The 23828-nt window shown below is 38.2% G+C and overlaps 1 protein-coding gene across 5 annotated transcripts in view; it reads left to right on the forward strand.

The window, feature by feature from the left end:
• RhoGAP19D (Rho GTPase activating protein at 19D) overlaps positions 1 to 22290 on the forward strand; it is a 503360-nt gene extending 481070 nt beyond the window's left edge. For 4 of the 5 annotated variants that reach the window (XM_090412052.1, XM_090412051.1, XM_090412054.1 and 1 more), the window contains one exon: positions 21355 to 22290. In XM_090412052.1, coding sequence (XP_090268178.1) covers positions 21355 to 22073 — 719 coding nt within the window. In that variant the 3' untranslated portion in view covers positions 22074 to 22290. The remainder of the gene's footprint in view (positions 1 to 21354) is intronic. The other variant, XM_090412056.1, reaches the window with a different exon arrangement.
• The last annotated feature ends 1538 nt before the right edge of the window (positions 22291 to 23828 follow it).

The raw sequence follows: 23828 nt of genomic DNA on the forward strand, positions 1-23828 counted from the left end.
ATATTTGCATTTAAAATAGTTTTCATTAAGTATGATTTAATTCTAAGGAAGACTATGTCTTTATAATAGTTGATATTTAGATCTAGAGATTATAAATACAAAACACAATTAGTTCCATTCCTTTCTTACATGCTTAATTCTGTTCAAGGTAATACAGTTGAGATAAGTTTCTTGAAAGTCTGCTAGAGTGAATGAATGGTGGGTGATTAGAAAAGAATGGAAAGATGAGCAGTGTTTTTACAAATTTAGTTAATTTGTTATATTTAATTTAATTTATAATTTTTTTTTTTTTTTTTTATATATAAGTGTGTTGTTTAGCTTTTAAGAAGATATTGTTGTGCAAATGCATAAACAAAATAATGGCAGTCAAGACATCAGTCATTGTTACAAAAGTTTAATGTACTGTAATATTGAGATATTATCCCCCCCCCACACACACACACTGAAAGTAAAATACTATGCCTATAACTTTTTATTGAGGTTAAGATTGAGATGATGTAGAATATCATTGCTTTCTTTGAAAATAATTCAAATTTGTAAATACTTCTAGGTAGCAACTTTGCATCATTCAGAAGATCCTGTGGACAGTGTTATTAATTCCATGATTTGCAAGACCAAATTTATGGCATTCATTCATTTAGATATATGACTGTTATTTAGAAATATATTCTGTAATGGAAAGGTCCAGTTGTCCATTAGATATCAATGTAGCAACAAAGGAAGAATTTTATCTTTAGAAGTTAAAAGTAAACTGATTTGGTTGATCAGTTTGTATGTTGAAATTTCTTAAAGAAATCAGACACATGTTCAAAAGTGTCTTCAACACATGAAATAGAAATCCTTTTGAGAGGAAAATGGTTGAAAATTTTGTCAAGTTTTTGGTTCTACCTATTGAGAGAGGTGACCTACCTGATAGAAGAAATTTCTTGCTAAAAGAAACATTTGTGAAGAAATGACAATGTTGATTTTTAACATTAGTGATTTGATAATATTGTAATTTTTTGAAGATCGATATTTGAATTACAGTTTATTCTTCTGGTCATTATATTCAAGGTCACCAAAATTATTTATGGTGCTGAATAAAAGCCATTCATAACTCAAAAAATAATAAAATATTATCAGAACGGAGAAAGGCAATGTAATCATTGTTTTAGACTGGTTCATACATTTAGAAAGAAGTGCTGTCTTCCAAGATTATAATACTCTTGCTATCATTATCAGAGTTTCCACTAGTAGTCAGCTCAACACCTTGTTAGACAATATCTCCTTAGATGAAACAACTGTACAAAAATGTATAACATCATACATCTCCTAGGAGGTGTTTTATATTATGGGTAATACTAAAAATAGTAATCAGAACTTTACCCACCTTTGCAACGAGTTGCTCTAGTGTTGAACTACGTGCTTTAGCTTACGCTTCAATCCGCTGAAACTTTTATAGTTTACTATATTCGGCATGAAACTTTTTTGATTCCAATCTTTAAGTTTCTTATTCAGCTTTGAAATAATGTGGGATTTATTATCCCCTTAATTTAAATAATGTTATATCGCTGAAGTGAAGCCTATTGGCTCTTTTATTTAAGTTGTTTTACTTTATACAGAAGTTCCAACCTCCTTCGACTATAATCAATCATATAATCATCAACACTGTTTCCCATTGTAAATATGGACAAAAAAGTTAATTTTTTATAAATAATTTATATTGGTATCCTAAACACATCAATTAACACTTCATACATTTAAAACAGATGAAACTCAGAAAACAAAAACAGCAACTCATGACAAATGACAACGATCAGTTAGATTGAAAGTTTATTTTTCACTTGGTTAGAGTATAATAAATTTAGTTTAATCCTTTATCCAAGTGTGAGCAAACAAAGTTTGCACCTGAAAGTATCTTCAGGATTGGGTTAAGGTGGTACACACCAGGGCAACTCGTTGCAAAGGTGGAGCAAGATACCATCACTCCTATCTCAGTATCTCCTATAATGCAAAACACATCTCCTTGCGGATATGTCTAATGTTATGCATTAAGGGAAGGGCCACTACCCAGACTAGTTTCGACCTTTATTGAGGTCTCTTCAGTGGGAGCCAGGCCCAAGTGGACATATCAGGCAGAAGCATTAGCAGGTCATCTCTACCTATAGGAATTGCCAGTTGGTGTGCCACCCTTTTTTAATAATTTACTCTGGATTTAGAGAAAGATGTTGAAAGTTTATTTTTCACTTGGTTAGAGTATAATAAATTTAGTTTAATCCTTTATCCAAGTGTGAGCAAACAAAGTTTGCACCTGAAAGTATCTTCAGGATTGGGTTAAGGTGGTACACACCACCTTAACCCAAGATAGGAGTGATGGTAGCTTGCTCCACCTTTGCAACGAGTTGCCCTGGTGTGTACCACCTTAACCCCCTTAACTCAACTAGGTCTGGCTACTCACTGATGAGACCTTTCCGCCAAGACGTCAAAGAGAGCTCCAGTTCGAAGAAGAAAGAACCTGTGCCTACCAGTCCAAAAGAGGATCCAGTTCCTGCGGCCCGAAGAGAGAGCTCCATGCTCAGATTCCTCTGTAGAACCCAAGCTTTGGTAAGACCTTTCTTTTTTTTTTTCTCTCCTTATCTGTTGTTTTGCCCACATTTTCTGGTCTCGTTTTGTTTGCCGCGAGGAACGCCCTGCGTTCCTCGACTTTGCCCTCCCTTACATCCCCTCTCTACAATTGTAGTCAGGAATTTCTGTAACTATGTCGCATTTTTTGCCAAGAACTAAGACGCTCGGTATTGAGCTCACGAAGCCTGTAGATCAGCGGACGTTAGCGGGAGCTCTAATCCAGACAGTAGGGGCTGAAAATATATACGGATTCATACCATATGGGAACAATAGATTTCAAGTAGTGGTCAAAAACGACCAAACAAAAAAGAAATTACTAGAAGGTTTTATTTGTTGTGGACAAACAATCAGACCATTCCTCGTAGGAAGCCTACGCAAAACGCTAAAAATAACTAGGTTTCCTCTAGAATACCTAGAGAATGAACCTGAAGTCAAGAAATTCTTCAGTCAATGGGGGGAAATCCATGAGATTAAAGCACTTGAGCACGCCGACTATAAGGGATGGAAAACAGGAGACGTTGAAATCCTGATTGACATGAAAAAAGAAGTCCCCAATTTTGTTTTTTTGGGGGGAACGAGGGTAATGGTGAACTACCCAGGTGTGAAAAAAAGGTGCTTTAGATGCAATTCGGAGGAACACCTTGGGGCAGATTGCCCTCGAATACAATGCAGAAATTGCAAATCGTCAAAGCATAAAATGGAAAGCTGTACAGAACCCTGTATTAAGTGTGGGGCTCTGACCCACAAATTGGACACATGTCCGAACAAGACACACTCAGAAGCAATAGGAGGGACCATAACACCGATTAGGGCAACGCCCATCGGGAACCCTGAGAAAATATCAAGGAGCGATTTTCCGGAGCTCGGCCAGCAGGCTGAAAAGGAAGCAGCAACGGAAACGAAAACCCCAAAGATACCCAAGGCAAGTCGCCACACACAGAACATCACCAGCATCAATGTGGCAAACCATGAAGCTTGCAGGAAAGAGGAAGAGGTCACACCCAGCGCCCCAACAAAGCGCGCAAGAGAAACGGAATCACAGGAAAAGAAAAAAGCGAAACAAAGCAGCATGATGTCATCGGAGGACGAAACAGAGTACACAGAGACCACAGGTCAACGTCGAATAATAGGCGAAAAGCCCCTCGACAATGACGTTACAATGTTAGAGAGCCTACCCCCAGTAATGGATCAAGTGGCACAACCCCAAGTCCACGAAATGGACTCTGACGAAGACAGGGACTCTACAGACAGGCTCGTCATTGTCTCGGATGCTCAAAGTGCAACCAGCTCCGACGAGGAACCAGAACCGGCTTTCATAAAACAAACACCAGATAACGCCCCCCCTCATTCTAACACCACCATGGAAGTTAAAATCGCAACTTTAAACACTAACGGACTACGCAACCCCTTTGCGCAAAGCGCTGTCTGGAGGCTAATGTTAACACACAAAATTAATATCCTCCTGATACAAGAAACCCATTTCTATAAGCATTGGGACGTGGAGAACTTCTCAAGAAGCTATCCGGTCACCAGCTACTGGTGCTTCGGGGACGCTCACTCGCGAGGGGTGGGGATACTAATTCGCCCCCCAATCGCAGGGGGGTTCTTCAACGTCCAAAAAGACGCCGCAGGACGCCTAGTAACGGTGGACTGGAAGTACGGTGGCCGTACCATCCGACTTGCTGCAGTTTACGCCCCGAACAATCCATACCACAGAAGTGGTTTCTTCTCTGCCCTTGAAAACTATCTCCTGGGAGTAGAACACCTAATAGTTGCAGGAGACTGGAACTGTGTGGAAGACACACGTCTAGACAAAGTAGGCGGGAACGCAAACAACGGAACTGGCGGCATTGCCGCTTTAAATCGATGCTGTATAAATTTTGACCTCGTCGATATCTGGAGGCGGAATAACCCCGCCAAAGTAGAAACTACGTGGGGCCGCGGCCAGATATCGACAAGACTAGACAGGGTGTACGTGTCCCAAAACCTGGAACAATATGTTCAGAGGATACGTCACACCGCAGTGCATAACTTGACAACCGACCACAAGATGGTCATTCTAAAAATCACGCTCCCAGAGGTGATGGAAACAGCCAGAGGTCCTTGGAGGCTCCCTCCCACCTTCCCCAGTCTTTTCAGCGACCAGCTACAGAACCTCTGTGACAGATGGACAAACACCAACTGGGACTGGGAAAACTGGCTGACCTTCAAGAGGCAGGCTAGGGAACTGTTCCAAAAATGTGGACGCGAAAGGGCCTACCAAAAACGCAAACGGCTGAGGGATCTCTACAGGGAACTCGGCTGGTACCGGACAAACGAACGGAGCGGAGTTCCCTGCGGAGATCTCATCAGACAAGTAGAAATAGAACTGCAGCAAGAGCGGCAGAGTAGAGTCGAGGACCTCGACTTTCGAACGAGACTCTATCTCAGACATTTGGAAACACCTTCCGCCGCATTCTACAACCAACAACGGGTGGCGGCTAATGATGAGAAAACGATTCACCAGATCGAGGAGAAGGGCCAGATTTTACGCTCAACCCACGAAATACTCCGTCACTTTCATCAGCAGTATATCGGTATCTTCTCTGACCGGCAGGGCACGGATGACTTCAGTGAGTGGGACGCAACACGTTTTCCCGATCATCTTAGTGCCCTGCAGGACAGGCCGATAACTGCAGCCGAATTAAAGGCCACGTGCAGAATGATGAAAACAAAGAAGACCCCAGGGCCAGACGGACTGGGGATAGAATTCTATAGATCTATCTGGGAATTTGCATTGGCAGCGTTAATAAACATCTTTAACGAATTCCTCACTTCGGGAAACATCCCAGAGGAATTCGTTAAGAGCCACACCATCTTTATCCCCAAGAAAGACCGAGATCGGACTTTGTCGAACAACTGGCGTCCAATCTCCCTAACCAACGTAGACTACAAGATTTTTGCAAAAATTATCTGTACGCGCCTTAAGGGCGGTATCGAAAAAATAATAACAAGCTCACAGGTCTACGGGATCCCTGGTAGATCTATGGAATTCAATCTCTTTTTTGTTAAGAGACTTGATCAAACTGGCCAAAGAGAAAAAATATCCTCTGGCACTTCTCTCCACCGACCTGGAGAAAGCGTTTGACAGCGTCAACCACAGGTACTTGCAGAACATCCTACAAAAAACAGGCGTGGGCTCGAGACTTCGGCGTACAATTAAAAACATGTATGCGGAAGCCACGACCCAACTATCTATTAATGGGTTTCTAACAGAACCAATCCGCATAAATAGAGGGGTTAGGCAAGGCTGCCCGCTAAGCCCCCTCCTCTTCTCCCTAGTATTAGAACCCCTAATCAAAAGAATTGATAACACCCCCGCAATTAACGGTATTCCACTGCCCCAAGGCTCCAGACAATGCAAAATAGTGGCATATGCAGACGATGTAGTGGCTACACTCAGAGACTCTGAGTCCATCTATATCTATCTGCACACGCTGCAAAAATTCAGCATAGTCAGTGGTCTTCGCGTTAACGCACAAAAAACCAAAATCAAAAGTTTCGGAAATTTCCATAGCACTGGACTTCCCTACGGTTTAACGCTACAGACACAGCCTCTAACTATACTAGGCGTGCCCTTTTCAGACACCCTAGCACTACCAATCCAAAAATTGCAGGAGACAAGCAGGGAAAGGATAAGGCTGTTCAAACCAACCTTCTTCTCCTTTTATGGCAGAGCGACAGTAATAAAAACAATCGTCACCCCAATGCTGATGCACACTGTCAATATCACAGGCATCACACTGGCACAAGAAAATAAATTAACCAAAGAATTCCTGGATTTCTTCTGGAATGGGAGAAAACGCGAAGTAAAGAAAGAATACCTACAACTCAAACAGGAAGAAGGGGGTTATGCTCTGCCCGATCACAGAAGCTTGCTACAAGCAAACACGTTCAAAACCGTACGGAAGGCCTTAAACTCCAACCACATTTCTGGCCTACTAATTAGATATTTTATAGGACTTTTCCTCCCCCTCTTTGGGATCACGGACTATGCTGGACCCCGCGCAAGGGGGGTGCCCAAGTGGTACCGTACAGTAGTGAAATCGATCACAACACTCAGAGACAGAGGAATAGCAATCCTCACTCACAAACCCAAAGCAGTATACTGGGATTTCTTCCAACTTTCCAGGCGTGATACACCCAATCTTAGTACAAACAATGAAATTCTCTTCAGAAACATCAAAAATAGCTGGGGACAGCCTTTTCATCGGGATCTGGCCTGGAGAATAGCCTACGGGCGGCTCCCGGTGAAACTGGTGAAATCCCGGCATGTACCTAACCCGTGCGACCCATTCTGCGATGTCTGCCGGGACGTGGAAACGGTGGACCACTTCTTTTATTTTTGCCCACCAGCCCAATGCATCTGGCGGAGACTCAGCATAGCATTGGGAGAATCCCCATGCTGACAGTAGAAGAGGTCGTACGACTACAATTCCCGCCACCAGTCCAAAAACCCCAAAAGTTCACTATCTTCCTAATCAATGTACTAAAATATCACATCTGGAAAGTACGGAAAAAATCCCAGGTACGAGACGCAAATTTAATGTATGCAAGAATAAGAAAAGGTTTCTTTTTCTACTTACCCAAATTTCTTGCACAAGAAAGGCACTTACTAGGAGACTTTAAATTTGTGAATCAATACTGCAAACCACCGACAATATGCTTTCTTATACAGGGACGCATCAGGCCCTGTATATCTCTTTAGAACCCAAAAAAACCCACCACCACCCCCCCACCCCAGGAAAAAGATTAACCACTCTGTCTCCCCTAGCCACAAAGCTTTCGCTGGCACGGTTTCTTTACTCCAAACAAGGGGGGGAGAGCTGAGAACCCGGGCGGCGAAGGCTTACTGCGAGGCGGTGCAGCTCCTCGTGAGCGGCATCTCCCGGGCCAGTCTCTTCCCCATTCTAAGTCCCAGTGGTACCAGGTATACAAGTTCCTCAAAAAGTTCCTATTCACTCCTACTTACCGGACCTTAAGTCCTGTTATTTTAGATTTAAAATAAATATTTAAATAAGTACTATTATTTACATCTTGTCTTAAAAAAAAAATAAATAAATAAAAAAAAAAAAAAAAAAAAAATTACCTGGAATAAAAATAAGGATATTATATCTAGTAACATAAAAAGAACCTCCATTAACACTGGAGTAAATCATTACTTTAGATAAAATAATATGTGAACTATACACAAAAGTCTATCTTTAACCTTTTTTCTGAACAGATAAATTGAGTTATATGTTACAGACCAATTAGCCATTAAGGCTAAACAGGTTGACTGAGGCCTCTTTTTACCTCCTACTATCCTACTCTATCTTATATCATACTCCTCTTTTACTGTCTGCTGATCCTCAGCATGCTTTATTCTCCAAAGGCCAATGATGAGAGACATGAACTCCCATTCTACCTCAATAAAGGTCGAAACTAGTCTGGGTAGTGGCCCTTCCCTTAATGCATAACATTAGACATATCTGCAAGGAGATGTGTTTTGCATTATAGGAGATACTGAGATAGGAGTGATGGTAGCTTGCTCCACCTTTGCAACGAGTTGCCCTGGTGTGTACCACCTTAACCCAATCCTGAAGATACTTTCAGGTGCAAACTTTGTTTGCTCACACTTGGATAAAGGATTAAACTAAATTTATTATGATCAGTTAGATTGGTTGACACAATAACCAATCACAGCCACTGATTTCTAGGTGCTCTTGTCCCTGTCCTGTCTTCTTGGTGGTTTCAAACCAGTGGAATGCTAAGAATTTGACCTGCTGTGCTGTCTGTTCAAAGGTGTATGTGTTTGTGACTGCATACCAGGGCTATTAATGCAAATGTGATGCAATGTTTGTGTCAAAAAGTGTCCTTCATGAAGCATTAATATATTATGTTTAATGTTAGGAATCATGTAAAGCCAGGAAACAATCTGGGGAGTCTTTAATTGGGTATAAATGCAAAAATATGATATTGCTATTCTGTGGATTGCACTGCACACCTAGTACAACCAGAATAATATACCCTATTGATAAGTAAGAAATATTTATTCATGTATAAAGTACCCAATAGTTATAATTTTTTGCAGAAATTTATAATTATCTGACAGAAACTAAAATATCCTCTAATTGTTTTGAGCAGTGTATATATAATTGTGTGTGTGTGTGTGTGTGTGTGCAGACTGTGTAACCTACATAAATTTTGATGCCCTCTTAGGCCAACTTCCTTATCTGTGCTCTTCAGTAATCAAGTAATCCGATTAGCTACCTTCACCACTCTTACTGTATACTCTCTAAAAATGAACTGCCTAACCACAAATACCTCCAAATCATAGATTCATCAATTTCTCTGGAATAGAGTTCTCAGTAGAATCCATGGCTGCAGAACATGGACACCAAATGCAAAGGAAATTCCAAAATTAAGAACAACACAATTTAGCATGGAAAGAAGTATGCTTAGTATCACAAGACTGGATCACAAAAGGAATCTTTGGATAACAAATCAAACCAGAGTTTCTGATATCATAGAATGAGTGAAACCAGAAGTGGCAAGGAGCTAGGCATATTGCTCGAAGACAAAATCAATGATGGACACAAGAAGTACTAGATTGGATTCCACTAGAGTTAAAACGACCATGACACTGACCCAAATCACGGTGGATTGATGATATCATTTAATTTGCAGGAGTGACATGGGAAAGGAGAGCCACTAATGGACAGCTTTGGAGTAATCTTAGAAGGACCATCATCCAGCAGCGGATTGACAATGGATGATGATAAGAGTTTTCAGTGTAGTGCAAAGCTTATAACATTTTCATCCTGAAATGTAAAATTGGGACCCATTATCTTTTGCCCTTACTTTCAACCTATTTAAATCTGCAAGCTCTACACATTGCCTTGATTAACTATTACAACCCAATTTTTCATCATTAGCAAACGACTCAGAATGTCTTTTCATGTATATCATTGACATATAAATTAAAAAACAGTGATCCAAACAGAGAGCTCTGCAGAACACTGCTGGTTACCTGACTCCTCCTGGATTCTTTTGCTCACTATATAATAGTGTTTACCTGTCCCTCAGCCACCCCCTGTATCCATATCATAAACTTCATAACCATCCTCATTTGCTTTAATTTGTTAATATATGCAAAATGCCTTTGCAGAATCTACCAGATCATCATCATCATTAAATTCCTAGCATGTACCCTCAAGGAGTGTACAGGATATGAAAGTACTACATGAAAAACTTACTTCATTACTAACTTACTATCTACAATTTTTCTCCAAATCAATTTCTTGTGTGTCAAGACTCCAATATTATCAGATACTATATTTCTATCTTCTAAAGCACTTTTTTCCTGTATCAATCCACCTATATCTTGGTCTTTCTCTGGATCTTTTTCCTACCAACCTGGCAGAGAACACTTGTTTTGCTAATTTTTCCTCTCCTATTCTGTTTAAGTGACCATGCCAATTCAGATTAGCTCTGCTAACACATTACTGGATGCTAATAATGTCATGTTCTTTCCTAATAGCCTCGTTTTTAATATGATATAGCCACCTGTTCATGCCCTTAATCTTTCTCTCTAGTCTTTGGTTAAGTGTTTTATTTTGAACCCAGCTCTCAGATCCATAAGTTAAAATTGGTTTGGACACTGTCCAGCAAATTTAGTGTTTTGACCAATTTCTCTCTTATTCCACATAAATTTATTCAATTGACTTCCTAGCATACTAGTTTGGGTTGATTATGTTGTCTATTTCCATATTTAATTTACCGTTTTCACTGAAAATCATGCAGTAACTGAAATGTTTTACTTGTTCTATAGGTTCTTCATTCACAATGCAGTTGATATTTTCAAGCCTATTTTTATTGTCTTTGTCTTGTTATTGCTGACCTTCATACCATATCTATTACAACAGTTATTCACTTTCGTCGGGGAATCTTGCAGACTTGTAGCAGATTTATTTAGATGTATAACATCATCCGCATAAAGCAAAGAGCTGAGATTAACATCTCCAATTTTGATATCAGGTTTAATAATACTTTCCTTCATAATGTGATCCATATAGATAATGAATTAGAGAGAAAATAATGTACATCCTTGTCTGACACCAGATTTAACATTAAACCATCTTCCTGTACTTCCTTCAAATTGAACCGCTGACTTACAACTCAAATAAGGACTAAGTATTGTTTGATATAATGCCCATTGACACAATACACCTGTAGCATTTTGAATAGCTTCTTTCTTGGCACTTTGTCTTATGCCTTTTACAGATCTACAAAACTTAGGTACAGATCTTTGTTATATTCCCATGATTTCTCAACTATTTGTCGTAAAGTGAAGATCTGATCCTGACACCTCTATTTGGCCTGAATCCAGCTTGTTCTTCACAAAGCTTTTCTTCCAAAATACTTCACAACCGTTTCTCAAGTATACTTGAGAAACGGTTGTGAATTATAACACTCAGTAGAGAAATACCACTGTAATTCTCACATGCAGTTTTATTTCCCTTTGTATATATGGGTACTATGAGAGTTCTACTCCAATCATCGGGAATTCGTCCCTCTGTCCAGGCTTTCTGAACTATGCAGTGCAGCCACTGTAAGACTTTTACATCACCATACTTCAGCATTTCTGGTCGAATATCATCTACTCCTGCTGTCTTTCCACATTTCAAGCCTTTGATGGCTTTTCTTACTTCAAGTATGGATATGTATTCCTAATTGTATGCTTGTTGAGCGTTTTTACCACTGTGCTGTCACTGATTGTTTCATTTAGAAATTTTCAAAGTAATTACTCCATACATCAAGGATATCTTTTTCACCAGTTTTCATGTCACCTTTATCATCTCTAATTCCTTTTACAGCACTCTCTCCTCCATTTCTGAGCTTTTTCAACAGTCTCCAGAATATTTTGCCACCTTCTTGATATTTATTTTCTATGTTCTTACCAAAGTCTTCCCATGACTTTTGTTTAGCTAGTTTTACACGGTGCTTAGCTTTCTTGCATTTGCTTCTATATTCTCTAAGAGCAAAAGCTGAATTGTTTGCCAAGAACTTTTGATATGCTTTCTTCTTTTCCTTCATTGCCTCTTTAACTTACTGTGTCCACCATGGAGTTTTGATTTTTCTATCCTTCAGACAACCTCGCCACATGCTTCTTTGGCTGAATCAGTCAATGTTTTCCTCGGGATTTGCCACTGAATCTCCAAGGTTCGGTTCCTGTTCTCAAACCCTTTCATTTTTTCTTGAATAATGTTTGTGTAAGTCTACAGTTCACATATGAGAGCTTCTCAACTTTTATTTGCTTTAAAACTTTCGTACATGTTCTTCTTTTCAATATGAAATTCAATTTTATCCTGCTCAAGACTAAATTGTGATTACTTCCAATTTCAAATCCTCTGTACACTCTAGTGTTCAGCACAAGTGAGAAAACATCACTATCAACAATAATATAGTCAATGAGACTTTTCTTATTCCTTGCCTCTTCTCTCCATGTGAATTGCTGTACATTTTTATGTTGGAACATTGTGTTAGTAATAACCAGTCCATGTCCTGAGCAAAAATCCAGCAGGTATTTGCCATTATTATTAGCTTTTCTCCAAATTTTCCCAAAATATTTTTGTATGTCTAATAATAATTTCTTACTCTGTTATTTACATCCCCAACAAGAACCAACTTCTCCTTTTTGTTGGGTCAGCTGCCTTCTCTAATGCCTCAAAAAATTTCTCCACTGCTACCTTAGTAGAACCCTCTGTGGGACCATAGGCACAAATAAGTCTCATTGTCCAGTTCCCCATTCTGATATTTGCCCACATCACTCTACTTGATATTGCCTGCCATTCAAGAAGATTAACCTTGTTTTTAGTGTTGAATAATATGGCTACTCCTTTTCCTTGATTGCCATTGCGTGAATATAACATTTTGTATTTATTGCTCAGAAAGATCTCACCAGTTTTTGTCTTTTTTTGTTTCAGTTATGTGGATCTGGTACTTATCCGATTCCTCAGCTAGCTTCATTTCTTTCCATTCAGGCTTATTATGTTGATAGTATCGATCTTGAACTCTGGTGATGTTGAGTTGGGGTGTCTCAGGATTTGTTCCAGTATCTGACATTTCACTGTTCACCCTGGTTCTCTGTGAAAACAGTGGGGGTCTCATTTAACCGGGCGATGCCCCAGCTGGCATGAAATTCTGTCATGTTGTACCATCATTTTATATTGTGGTTTAAGCCAATAAGAATACAATTTGGTAGCTAAATCCCAAATTGCCAGCCCATCCTCATTCATCCAGCATCCAGGGAGATACCTGATAGGGTGCACCACGAGAAGGTGAGGATCGGACAGGTCAGAAGCCCTGGTCGGTTATCTGCATTCCTTTCTATGTGAAGGTCTTCGCTCAGTTATACAGTTTTGATCCTTAAACATCCCATTCTCCCAGATTAAATCTTTTAATGGAATATGTGTACCACACATATTTATCATCATCATCATCATCATCAAATTCCTGCCATGTACCCTCAAGGGGTGTACAGGATATGACAGTACTACATGAAAAAATTACATCATTACTAACTTCCTATCTACAATTTTCCTCCAAATCAGTCTGTTACTCGTCAAGACTCCAACATTATCAGATCTTATATTTCTATCGTCTAAGGCACTTTGTACCGTATCAATCCACCTATATCTTGGTCTTCCTCTGGGTCGTTTTCCCGCCAACCTGGCAGAGAACACTTGTTTTGCTAATCTTTCCTCTCCCATTCTATTTAAGTGACCATACCATCTGAGATTAGCTTTGCTAACGCATTCCTGGATGCTGACAATGTCAAGTTCTTTCCTAATATCCTCATTTTTAATATGATATTGCCATTGATGCCATCTGTTCATGCCTCTAATCTTTCTCAGGACTCTCATATCTGCGGTCTCTAGTCTTTGGTCAAGTGTTTTACTTCTGACCCAGCTCTCAGATCCATAAGTTAAAATTGGTTTGAACACTGTCTTGTATACAGCTAATTTAGTGTTCCGACTAATTTCTTTCTTATTCCATATGAATTTATTCATTTGACTTCCCACCATACCAGCTTTGCTGATTCTGTTGTCTATTTCTATATTTAGTTTACCATCTTCAGTAAAAATTGTGCCTAAGTAGCTGAAATGTTTTACTTGTTCCACAGGTTCTCCATTCACAACACAGTTGACATTTTCAATGATTCTGCCTATTTTCATTGTCTTTGTCTTTTTATTGCTGACCTTCATACCATATCTATTACAACAGCTATTCAATTTAGTCAGAGAATCTTGCAGACTTGTAGCGGATTTATTTAGAAGTATAGCATCATCTGCATAAAGCAAAGAGCTGACATTAACATCTCCAATTTTGATATCAGGTTTAATACCACATTCCTTCATAATGTGATCCATATAGATAATGAATAACAGAGGGGATAATGTACATCCTTGTCTCACACCAGATTTAACATTAAACCATCTTCCTGTACTTCCTTCAATTCTAACTGCTGACTCACAACTCAAATAAAGACTAAGTATTGCTTGATATAATGCCCCATTGACACCATATAACTGCAGCGTATTGAATAGCTTCTCTCATGGCACCTTGTCATATGCCTTTTCCAAATCGACAAAACTTAAATACAGATCTTTGTTATATTCCCATGCTTTCTCGACTATTTGTCGTAAAGTGAAGATCTGATCCTGACAGCTTCTATTTGGCCTGAATCCAGCTTGTTCTTCACCAAGCTTTTCTTCCACAATTCTTCTCAACTGTTTCTCAAGTATACTTGCATAGATCTTGCCAGGAACACTCAGTAGGGAAATACCTCTGTAATTCTCACATTCAGTTTTATTTCCCTTTTTATATATGGGTACTATGAGAGCTCTACTCCAATCATCGGGAATTCGTCCCTCTGTCCAGGCTTTCTGAACTATGCAGTGCAGCCACTGTAAGACTCTTATACCACCATACTTCAGCATTTCTGGTCGAATATCTTCTACTCCTGCTGCCTTTCCACATTTCAAGCCTTTGATGGCTTTTTCTACTTCAAGTATGGATATGTATTCCTGACTGCATGCCTGGTCAGTGTTTTTTATCACTGTGCTGTCATCACTGCTTGTTTCATTTAGCAGTTTTTCAAAGTAATTACTCCATACTTCAAGGATATCTTTTTCTCCTGTTTTCATTTCACCTTTATCATCTCTAATTCCTTTTACAGCACTCTTTCCTCCATTCCTAAGCTTCTTCAACAACCTCCAGAATATTTTGCCACCTTCTTGATATTTATTTTCTATATTCTTGCCAAAGTCCTCCCATGACTTTTGTTTAGCTAGTTTTACACACTGTTTAGCTTTCTTACATTTGTCTCTGTATTCTGTAAGAGTAAAAGCTGACTTATTTGCCAAGAACTTTTGATATGCTTTCTTCTTTTCCTTCACTGCCTTTTTAACTTCCTGTGTCCACCAGGGAGTTCTGATTTTTTTATCTTTGCACACAACCTCACCACATGCCTCTCTGGCAGAATCAATCAATGCTTCCTTCAGAGTTTGCCACTGAATCTCCAAGGTTTGATTCCTGTTCTCAAACTCTTTCATTTTCTTTTCAATAATATTTCTGTATTTTAGTCTACAGTTTACATCTGAGAGCTGCTCAACTTTTATTCGCTTTAAAACTTTCTTACATGTTATTCTTTTCAATATGAACTTCAATTTTATCCTGCTCAAGACTAAATAGTGATCACTTCCAATTTCAAATCCTCTGTACACTCTGGTGTCCTGCACCAGGGAGAAAACATCACTATCAACAACAACATAGTCAATGAGACTTTTCTTATTCCTAGCCTCTTCTCTCCATGTGAATTTGTGCACATTTTTATGTTGGAACATGGTGTTAGTAATAACCAGTCCATGTCCTGAGCAGAAATCCAACAGATATTTGCCATTATTATTAGCTTTGCTCTTTTCTCCAAATTTTCCCAAAATATTTTTGTATGTCTCACAATCATTTCCTACTCTACTATTTAGATCCCCAACAAGGACCAACTTTTCCTTTTTCATTGTGTCAGTTGCTTTTTCTAAAGCCTCAAAAAATTCCTCCACTTCTACCTTAGTAGAACCTTCTGTGGGACCATAGGCACAAATAAGTCTCATTGTCCAGTTCCCCATTCTCATATTTGCCCACATTACTCTACTTGAGACTTACTGCCATTCAAGAAGATTAGCCTCGTATTTTGTGTTGAATACTATGGCTATTCCTTCTTTTCCTTGATTGTCATTGCCTGAATATAACATTTTGTATTTATTGCTCAGAAAGATCTCACCAGTTTTGGTCTTTTTTGTTTCAGTCACCCCTATTATGTCGATCTGGTACTTATCTAATTCCTCAGCTAGCTCCATTTCTTTGCCATTCAGGCTTCTTACGTTGATAGTACCGATCTTTAACTCTGGTGATGTTGAGTTGGGGTTTGTTTTCAGATTTGTTCCAGTAGCTGACTTTTCGCTGTTCGCCCTGGTTCCCTGGCGAAAACAATGGGGGCCTTGTTTAACCGGGCGACGCCCCAGCCGGCATGAAATTTTGTCATGTTGTACCATCATTTTTTATTTTGGTTTAACCAATAAGAATACAATTTGGTCGGCTAAATCCCAAATTGCCAGCCCATCCTCGTTCGTTCAGTATCAAAGTAGATACCCAACAGGGTGCACCACGAGAAGGTGAGGATTGGACATTAGGTCAGAAGCCCTGGTCGGTTCTCCGCATTCCTTTAAAGGCTATGTGGAGGTCTCCTCTCAGTTATACAGCTTTGACCCTTAAGCACCCCTAATACACATATTTATAGATACTTATATTTCATCAAATGCAACATGGACATTATGAGGGAGAAAAACTGGTAACTATATTCGAAACATGAGTCATATAGAATGTGCTGAGTTGACAGGATTATGTTATTAAAGTTCAAAGGAACAACTGCAAAAGTTAATGCAGATTAAATAATCAAAAAAATTATGAACAGTTAATAGCAATCACTTCCCAAATCTTTAAGATTGGCATACAGTAAGAGCGGTTAAGGGTCGGATGATTTTATAACATTTCATGTTTCAAGTAAAAGATGATTAGAGTCTGCTAGAATGAAAATCTGTCTGGTTCCAAAGAATTCAGTGCTTATTGTTAACAGTATGAGAAACAAGGCTGGACTTGTTGCATTCTAAAAATGCAATGTAAAGCTCGTGTTCTTGGATTCCATTCAAGGCAAAGCAGTCGGTCTGTTCTCCACATTAGCAAAGATGATAAGAGTAGAATACTTGGTAAGGATGGAGGTGGTAAGACATCCTTTGTAGATGGTAAGAAAGAAGACAATTTCTGAGCTGGTTTGAAGGAAGTGTATAGATTGAATTTGCAAAGCATCCATGCTATTGGTTTAACAGGGTGTCGAAATTATTTTCACAGTAGGTGTTGTAGTCTAGTCGATGGGTGATAATTAGCAATCATTTTCTGAATGGTGGTTAAATTGCATCCATTGGACATCAGATTGCTTTTAATTTTGTTTACTTCATCTAACAAAATGGAATCAAAATTGCAGATTGCATCAGCTTTATGTACAAGATTTTTGATAATGATGGTGTGAGAATGATTGAATGTATTATTATTATTATTATTACAGGCAACTCCAAGGAGTCCTTAGACTCATCGGGGGAGGCCCTAAACATCATGACAACAACTATTTAGCTTCCACACAGTATCTATCGTACCTTGCCTTGAATCCACTCACAGTCATGGCACCCACAACAGACTCTGGCAATTTATTCCACTCATTCACCACTCTCCATGCAAAAAACCTAGTTATAACATCTTTGCTAACCACACTCTTGCCCAGTTTCCATGGATGGCTCCTAGTCCTCCCACCACCAGACCTGTTCTGAAAAATATCCTCTGAATTAATCTTATAGAAACCCTTCAGTAATTTGAATGTCTCAATCATATCACACCTCTTCCACCTATCAACCAGTGTCTGCAACCCACAAATCTTCAACCCATTCTCATAAGTTTCATTCCATAGATCTCATATCATCTTGGTCACTCGCCTCTGGAACCTCTCTACCTCCTCCCCATCAAGAAGAAACCCTGCCGCCCAGATCTGGGCACAGTAGTCAAGATGGGGTCTTATCAAGGCTCGATACAGAGGAACAATAACTTGCTTGTCTCTGCTCATCAAAGTATTCTTCAGTAACCAAGTGATTTGATGAGCTGATTTAGCCAGTTTTTGCAATGTGTCCCCTAAACTTCAACTCCCTATCCACCAACACCCCCCAAATCCCTGGCTTCATCAATCTCCTGGAGTACAGTTCCACCAATGTGGTATACTGCTGCTAATCTTTTCACCCCAAAATGCATAACCCTACACTTTACCACATTAAATTGACATCCATTCTCCTTAGCCCAGTCCCCCAATCTATTCAAGTCATCTTGCAAAATTTTGACATCCGTCAACCACCCTCCTATCCATCTCACCAACCTTATATCCATCCCCATATGCTGATTAGAATTCCATGTGGTATCCTGTCAAAGGCCTTAGCAAGGTCCAGCTCAGCCGTCACTGTGTTATAAAATGTGAGGTAGTGGGGCATGATCTACCCTTCACAAAACCATGCTGTTCCCCATACAGTATCCCGTTATCATCTATCCATTCCTAATTTCTTCTCTTGACTACTTTCTCCAAAACCTTGACAACGACTCCTGATATGCTGATCGGTCGATAATTTGCAACAGCAGTCTTGGAACCTCCCTTATGCACTGGTACTATTTTCCCCTCTTTCCACTCCCTCGGGACTAACCCAGACCCAAGACTCAAATTAAACAAAATGGTCAAAGGCACTGACAATTCTTTTACCGCTTCACGTAAGACCCGAGCTGGTATACCATCCAAACCCACAGATGTATTCATATTAAGGTTTTGTAATATATTATTCACCTCCATTTCATTCACCTCAATTTCCGTATAACCTGTTGGATCTTTCATTCCTGCAATAGCACCACTTGAATGATATACTCTTGCAAAGTATTCACTCAGTAATTCCACTATATCAACTAATTCAGTTACCTCCCTACCATCAGCATTCCTTAAAATCATTCTGCCGTATACATTTTTTCTTTTACTCGCAGCATATCGAAAAAAAACTGTTTGGGATTCTCTTTAGCTTTCGTGGCTAATTTCCTTTCATAATCAGCTTTTGCTTTCCTTACCACACTCATTACCTTTCTGGCTTGTGCTTTATACTGTTTGGGTGTCTGCAGGTCACCTTTCTCCTTAAATTCCCTCACAGTTGTTTCTTATTTTGCAGCTCGAGCTTAATGCTGTTATTCATCCATTCCCCTAGTTGATTTACTATCTGGACTCTAGGTATACAGTCAACCATTACCTCCTTCAAACACTCCTTTACCACTTCCCATGCACTATCAAACTCCAGCCCTTGCAGTTTTACATGCCATGGCACTGAACCGAACAATCTCCTGAGCTTGTGATACTCACCAGCCCGGTACTTCCACATGTACCCTTTCTTAATTGAAAATTCCACACATTTGGCCACCTCCCAGGTCAAAAACCTTATGATCACTCTCACCAATTGGTGGTAAAGTGGTCATATTCATTACAGTCAAATTCTCAGATGCAATTGCTAGGTCAAGCACTCTCAAACCCCTAGTATATTCCATTACATGCTGTCTCGGGTAGTTATCCCTTAATAACTGCATAAAATCCATTTCCTTCCTCCCATGTGTCCTCTCCTCCTTCCAATCAATGTTACCATAGTTGAAATACCCCATAATAATTACCATCTATTCCATCACCTGGAATAAAAGTTAAATAAAAGTTAACTTTTGATAAACCAAGAATTAGCATGACCTGTAGGATTTCCAATTATTAAGGTATCCAAAATCGAGTTGAAGGTTATTAGATTCACATTCAATAGTGAACTTGATATGGGAGTACAAAAAGTTCATTTTTTTGAGGAACTGAATGAATTCTGAGTGAGACCAGACTGTATAGACATAATCAACAAAAGGCAATCACATATAAGGTTGAGGAAAAATAGTGTGGAAGAAGTTATTTTCTAGACTCCATCAAATAATCAGCTAAAGCTGATGAGATAGGATTGCCTATTGCTTTCCTTTTATTTGTTTGAACAACTTGTTGCACCATGTAAAATAGCATGCATTGCTGGTGAATTTAAATAAGCTAAAGTGTCTTCCAGAAAATCAGATTGCAAAATTTGAAGAGTCTCTTGTTGTGGGGGATGTTGGTGAATATAGGGAGACTACATCAGACGAAACCATAAAGATGGTATGGTCACATTCACTTAAACAGAATGGTAGATGAAGAAGAACAAGAGTGGGTAATGCAGTTAAGTGTTTTAGAAGAAAAAAAAATCAGAGCTTATCAAATTGGAAACCTTACAAATAACAGACTTGGCTATAAGAAAAATGATAGTAAAGAACCTAAAAGACTTCAACTTGGCAATAAATTTTGTTCAGCTTCTCTGATGTAAAACAATCATTCATATATAGGAGGAGGGGAGATATGATTGAGACACATAAGCTAGTCGGGTTGTCAGAGACTCCATGGAGTCTCTGACTCCATGGAGGTCAGATGTTAATAATAATAATAAATAGGCGTATCCCACTCATACGATATGTTATATTCTAGACCACTGTTGTATAGTGAATCACTGATTTTTTTTCTCCTCTCCACTTGTAGATGCATATAATGGTTTAATAATGTTTTGAAGCAGTTGTGTATAAATAGCCTAAATAAAATTTATTTAATCTGATATGCAAATGAAAAATTTAGAATAATTTTTACAAATAAAAAAAGTTAATCTGAATAGCTTGACTTCAGGGCATGCAAACCAGTTTGGTCATCGATCTACACAGTTAAAAGTTTTTTATATTTTAGAAATTGTCACGTTTATGCATGACTGTAGTATTAATTAGTATAGCACTTTATCATTGTTTTTAACAACTGTAATAGAAGATTGAATAATAGAAGGATAGAAGGGTAGAAGAAGAATAGAAGGGTGAAGTAAGTTTAGCCTGTGACCTATCCCAGTGTTCAATTTTAATCTTAGTATGTAATGTAATAGGTGTACACATCATCTTTTCACTGGAGCAACAGTACTCTTACATTGAATTTTTGTAAAATAAAATAATAATTATAAACAGTTTATAATTCACAGTGAAACACCAAAACAACGAGATGTAACGATCCATGATGTCATGAACAAACAGCTCATGATACCTGTGCATTGGTTGATTCATGGGAGCTTCATGTTGCTAAAACCATCATGAGCGAATGAGTATTGATAATGATTGAAAAGTGTTGTAAGAGCAGATCATCGTAAAGCAGGGTATTGCTTCATATGTAAGTAACTACAGTTTCAGCAGTACCTCAGTGGATGTAATCCTTGTGGAACTTCACCATCGTGTGTAGGACTATATTATAATCCATATCCTACTTTTCTAGATGATAAGAATAGTTAATTTGCATACAGGTTTAAAACATTTACTTTAGTAATAAAACAATTTATAAATTTCCATTTGAAGATTCTGTTTAATGTTTTAAGTTCAGATGTTTCATTTTGGTAAATTTGTGAATATATTTAAATATGAGCAATACCTGTTGCTAGACTTAGAGATGTATATTTATGTATATTACAGATCATAAAGGACTTGGAAGTATAAAAAAATCCATGGACAAGCAACAAATGAAAAAAGATAAATCTGAAGGTACATCACACTATAAAAGAACAAGCATACCTTGTCAAAAGTATTCTATAAGTGATTCATTAGTTAAATATGATCATAATATTTATGGAGCAAGAGATCATTTAAAACAAGAAACAAAATTTGTGGAAATTAACAGAAATCCTACAAATGATAGTACATTTTCAGCTTGTTTAGATAAAAGTGACCACCAGTTAAGCACAAGAAATTCCTCACTGACATCAGCAGGCTCTCATGTCAGTGATGGGCAAAATTCTCATGTACAGCATTCTACAGACTGTTTAATCACAACTTCACCTTCTGATCATGCAATTTCAACAGTAACAACTATTTCAAAAACTGTTCTTCCCAGTGATAAGAACTCACGATCTGAAAAGCATCACCATCCTCAACTCTTACTAACAGCACATGGCCGGCATCCTATAGCATGGAGGTCGAGTGCAATGTCCCAGTCTGTACCTTCACAAAATCAAGATGATAATTCTTCTACAAATCAGTTACCTAGTTTCCCTCATCTAATCCCACCAAGTCTCCAAAGGAGACACACAATTGCCACCTCTCAGGCTGTAAGTAATCTGCATCTTTTGGCTTTAGAAGGTGGAAAGTCATCTAATAGCAGGTCACATGACAATGCTTTTGCACATAATTGCTGATCTTTGTACTAGTGTATACTCACAGAAGTATGAATGTAGTGATAATGGCAGCTGAATGAATTGTATTATTTTTTGCAGTATTATGCTGCAGTGTGAAATTTAGTGTAATATAAGTTAAATCCATTTTCATTCCCTTTGTATATGTGAACTTTTCCCACCCATATGTATTGTGTTGTTATAAAGAATAATGAAAGTAAAGAAATTATATATCATTTTATCTTGATTGTTCATTAATTTGGTTTTAATATTGTCATTTACAAGTTTATAGAGTTTTCTAACTCTATTCAGCAGTATCAGATACTGTTTATTTATATAACTTAAAATGTCTCATCATGAAACCAGGTCATTTGCAATTTAAAAGTAGCTTCTTTTAATGGTTTTTATGTGCTGGCATGATTGTCTCGAGTTTGAGTTTTGACAGTTCTGTAACTTGATTATAAGTGACCATTTAGATAAGGAAGTTTAACACCCAATTTGGCCTGTCTGCAGAGAATGAACCTTCATTTTAAAGCTTCTAAAAAAAAAAAACATATATAATCAAACCGAGGAAAACTAAAGCTTTGATATTCCAAAAGACAATTCAAACTTGTCGAAATAATCTTATTATTTATCTTTGAAGCTAACAATTAGAAGTCTTCATTCACATCAGAATTGCTTGAATGGTTTCAATGAACCTTCACAACCAGCAGAACTGATATAACTGGGGAAAAAAAGTGTTAAGAAACTATCTACTTCTTTATAGAAACAGACTAAATATAGTAGTCGAAACTAGAATGTTTGTTTAGATTAGCTTTTGGTTGACCATTAGACAACTGCAGTGATTAGAAACTTATTTCTCTATAATTTGTTTGTCCGTGAGAAAAGCATTGCGTAAATAGCATATTTCTGGTAATGTATGTCCAAATTTACATGGTTACCAAGTTATTCTTACTCTGAGAAAGTTACATTACAAAATTGAAATCACATGGCAATGCATTTTCTTAGTGTTGCATTTTTCAAGCTGCTTTTTTTTTTATATATTGAATTAAAAATAACTTATTACTGAAGGAAGAGAACTCAGTTTAAGTAATTTCAAAGAGAAAAGAATATTTACATACAGTATATGCACAAGTTGTGTGATGTGACAAAAAAGGATATTTCATTTAAGTATCCCCAGTTAACTATAAAATATGTGCAATTGTGTTATATTCTGCAGCAACCATTTAGTGCCTTCTGTAAAAAGTCATGAACACTATCAAATGCAATGCAAGTCTTGCATTAACTCTGATGTTTTCACTGTTTGGTAGGTTAAACCAAGTTCTTTCTATTTTATACTTCTAGGATTATAGCCGCCATATTTGGTTTCAAGCACCTGAATGGTAGTGTGTGCTATGTTAAGTGTAAATCAGGAAGGATTATTTGAAATCCAATGATCACTATTTCTTTGCCAACACATGGCAAAAGGAGTGCCAATGAATATATTTGTGTAGATTTTCCATATGTCACATGCCTGTTCTTCAAACATGCACACACAAAAAAAAAAGATTATAGCTACATGACAGGAACTTTTGACTTTTAATAGTAATACACCTTACCAACTTCACTGTATTGTGTTCACATAAATTTTCAAAGAATATATTGTGATCATAGCAGTGAATAAAAGTTAATGCAACCCAACTGAAAATAACCATCTAACAGTAGCACGGATACTGAATATACAGATATAAATATTGCTGCTGAGTTACAAGCAGAAGGCCCTTAACACTGACATGTTTC

This window comes from Typopeltis vanoorti, chromosome 22 (genome assembly GCF_054136105.1).
Source record: "Typopeltis vanoorti isolate ZY-2024b chromosome 22, IOZ_Tvanoo_1.0, whole genome shotgun sequence".
NCBI lineage: Eukaryota > Metazoa > Arthropoda > Arachnida > Uropygi > Thelyphonidae > Typopeltis > Typopeltis vanoorti.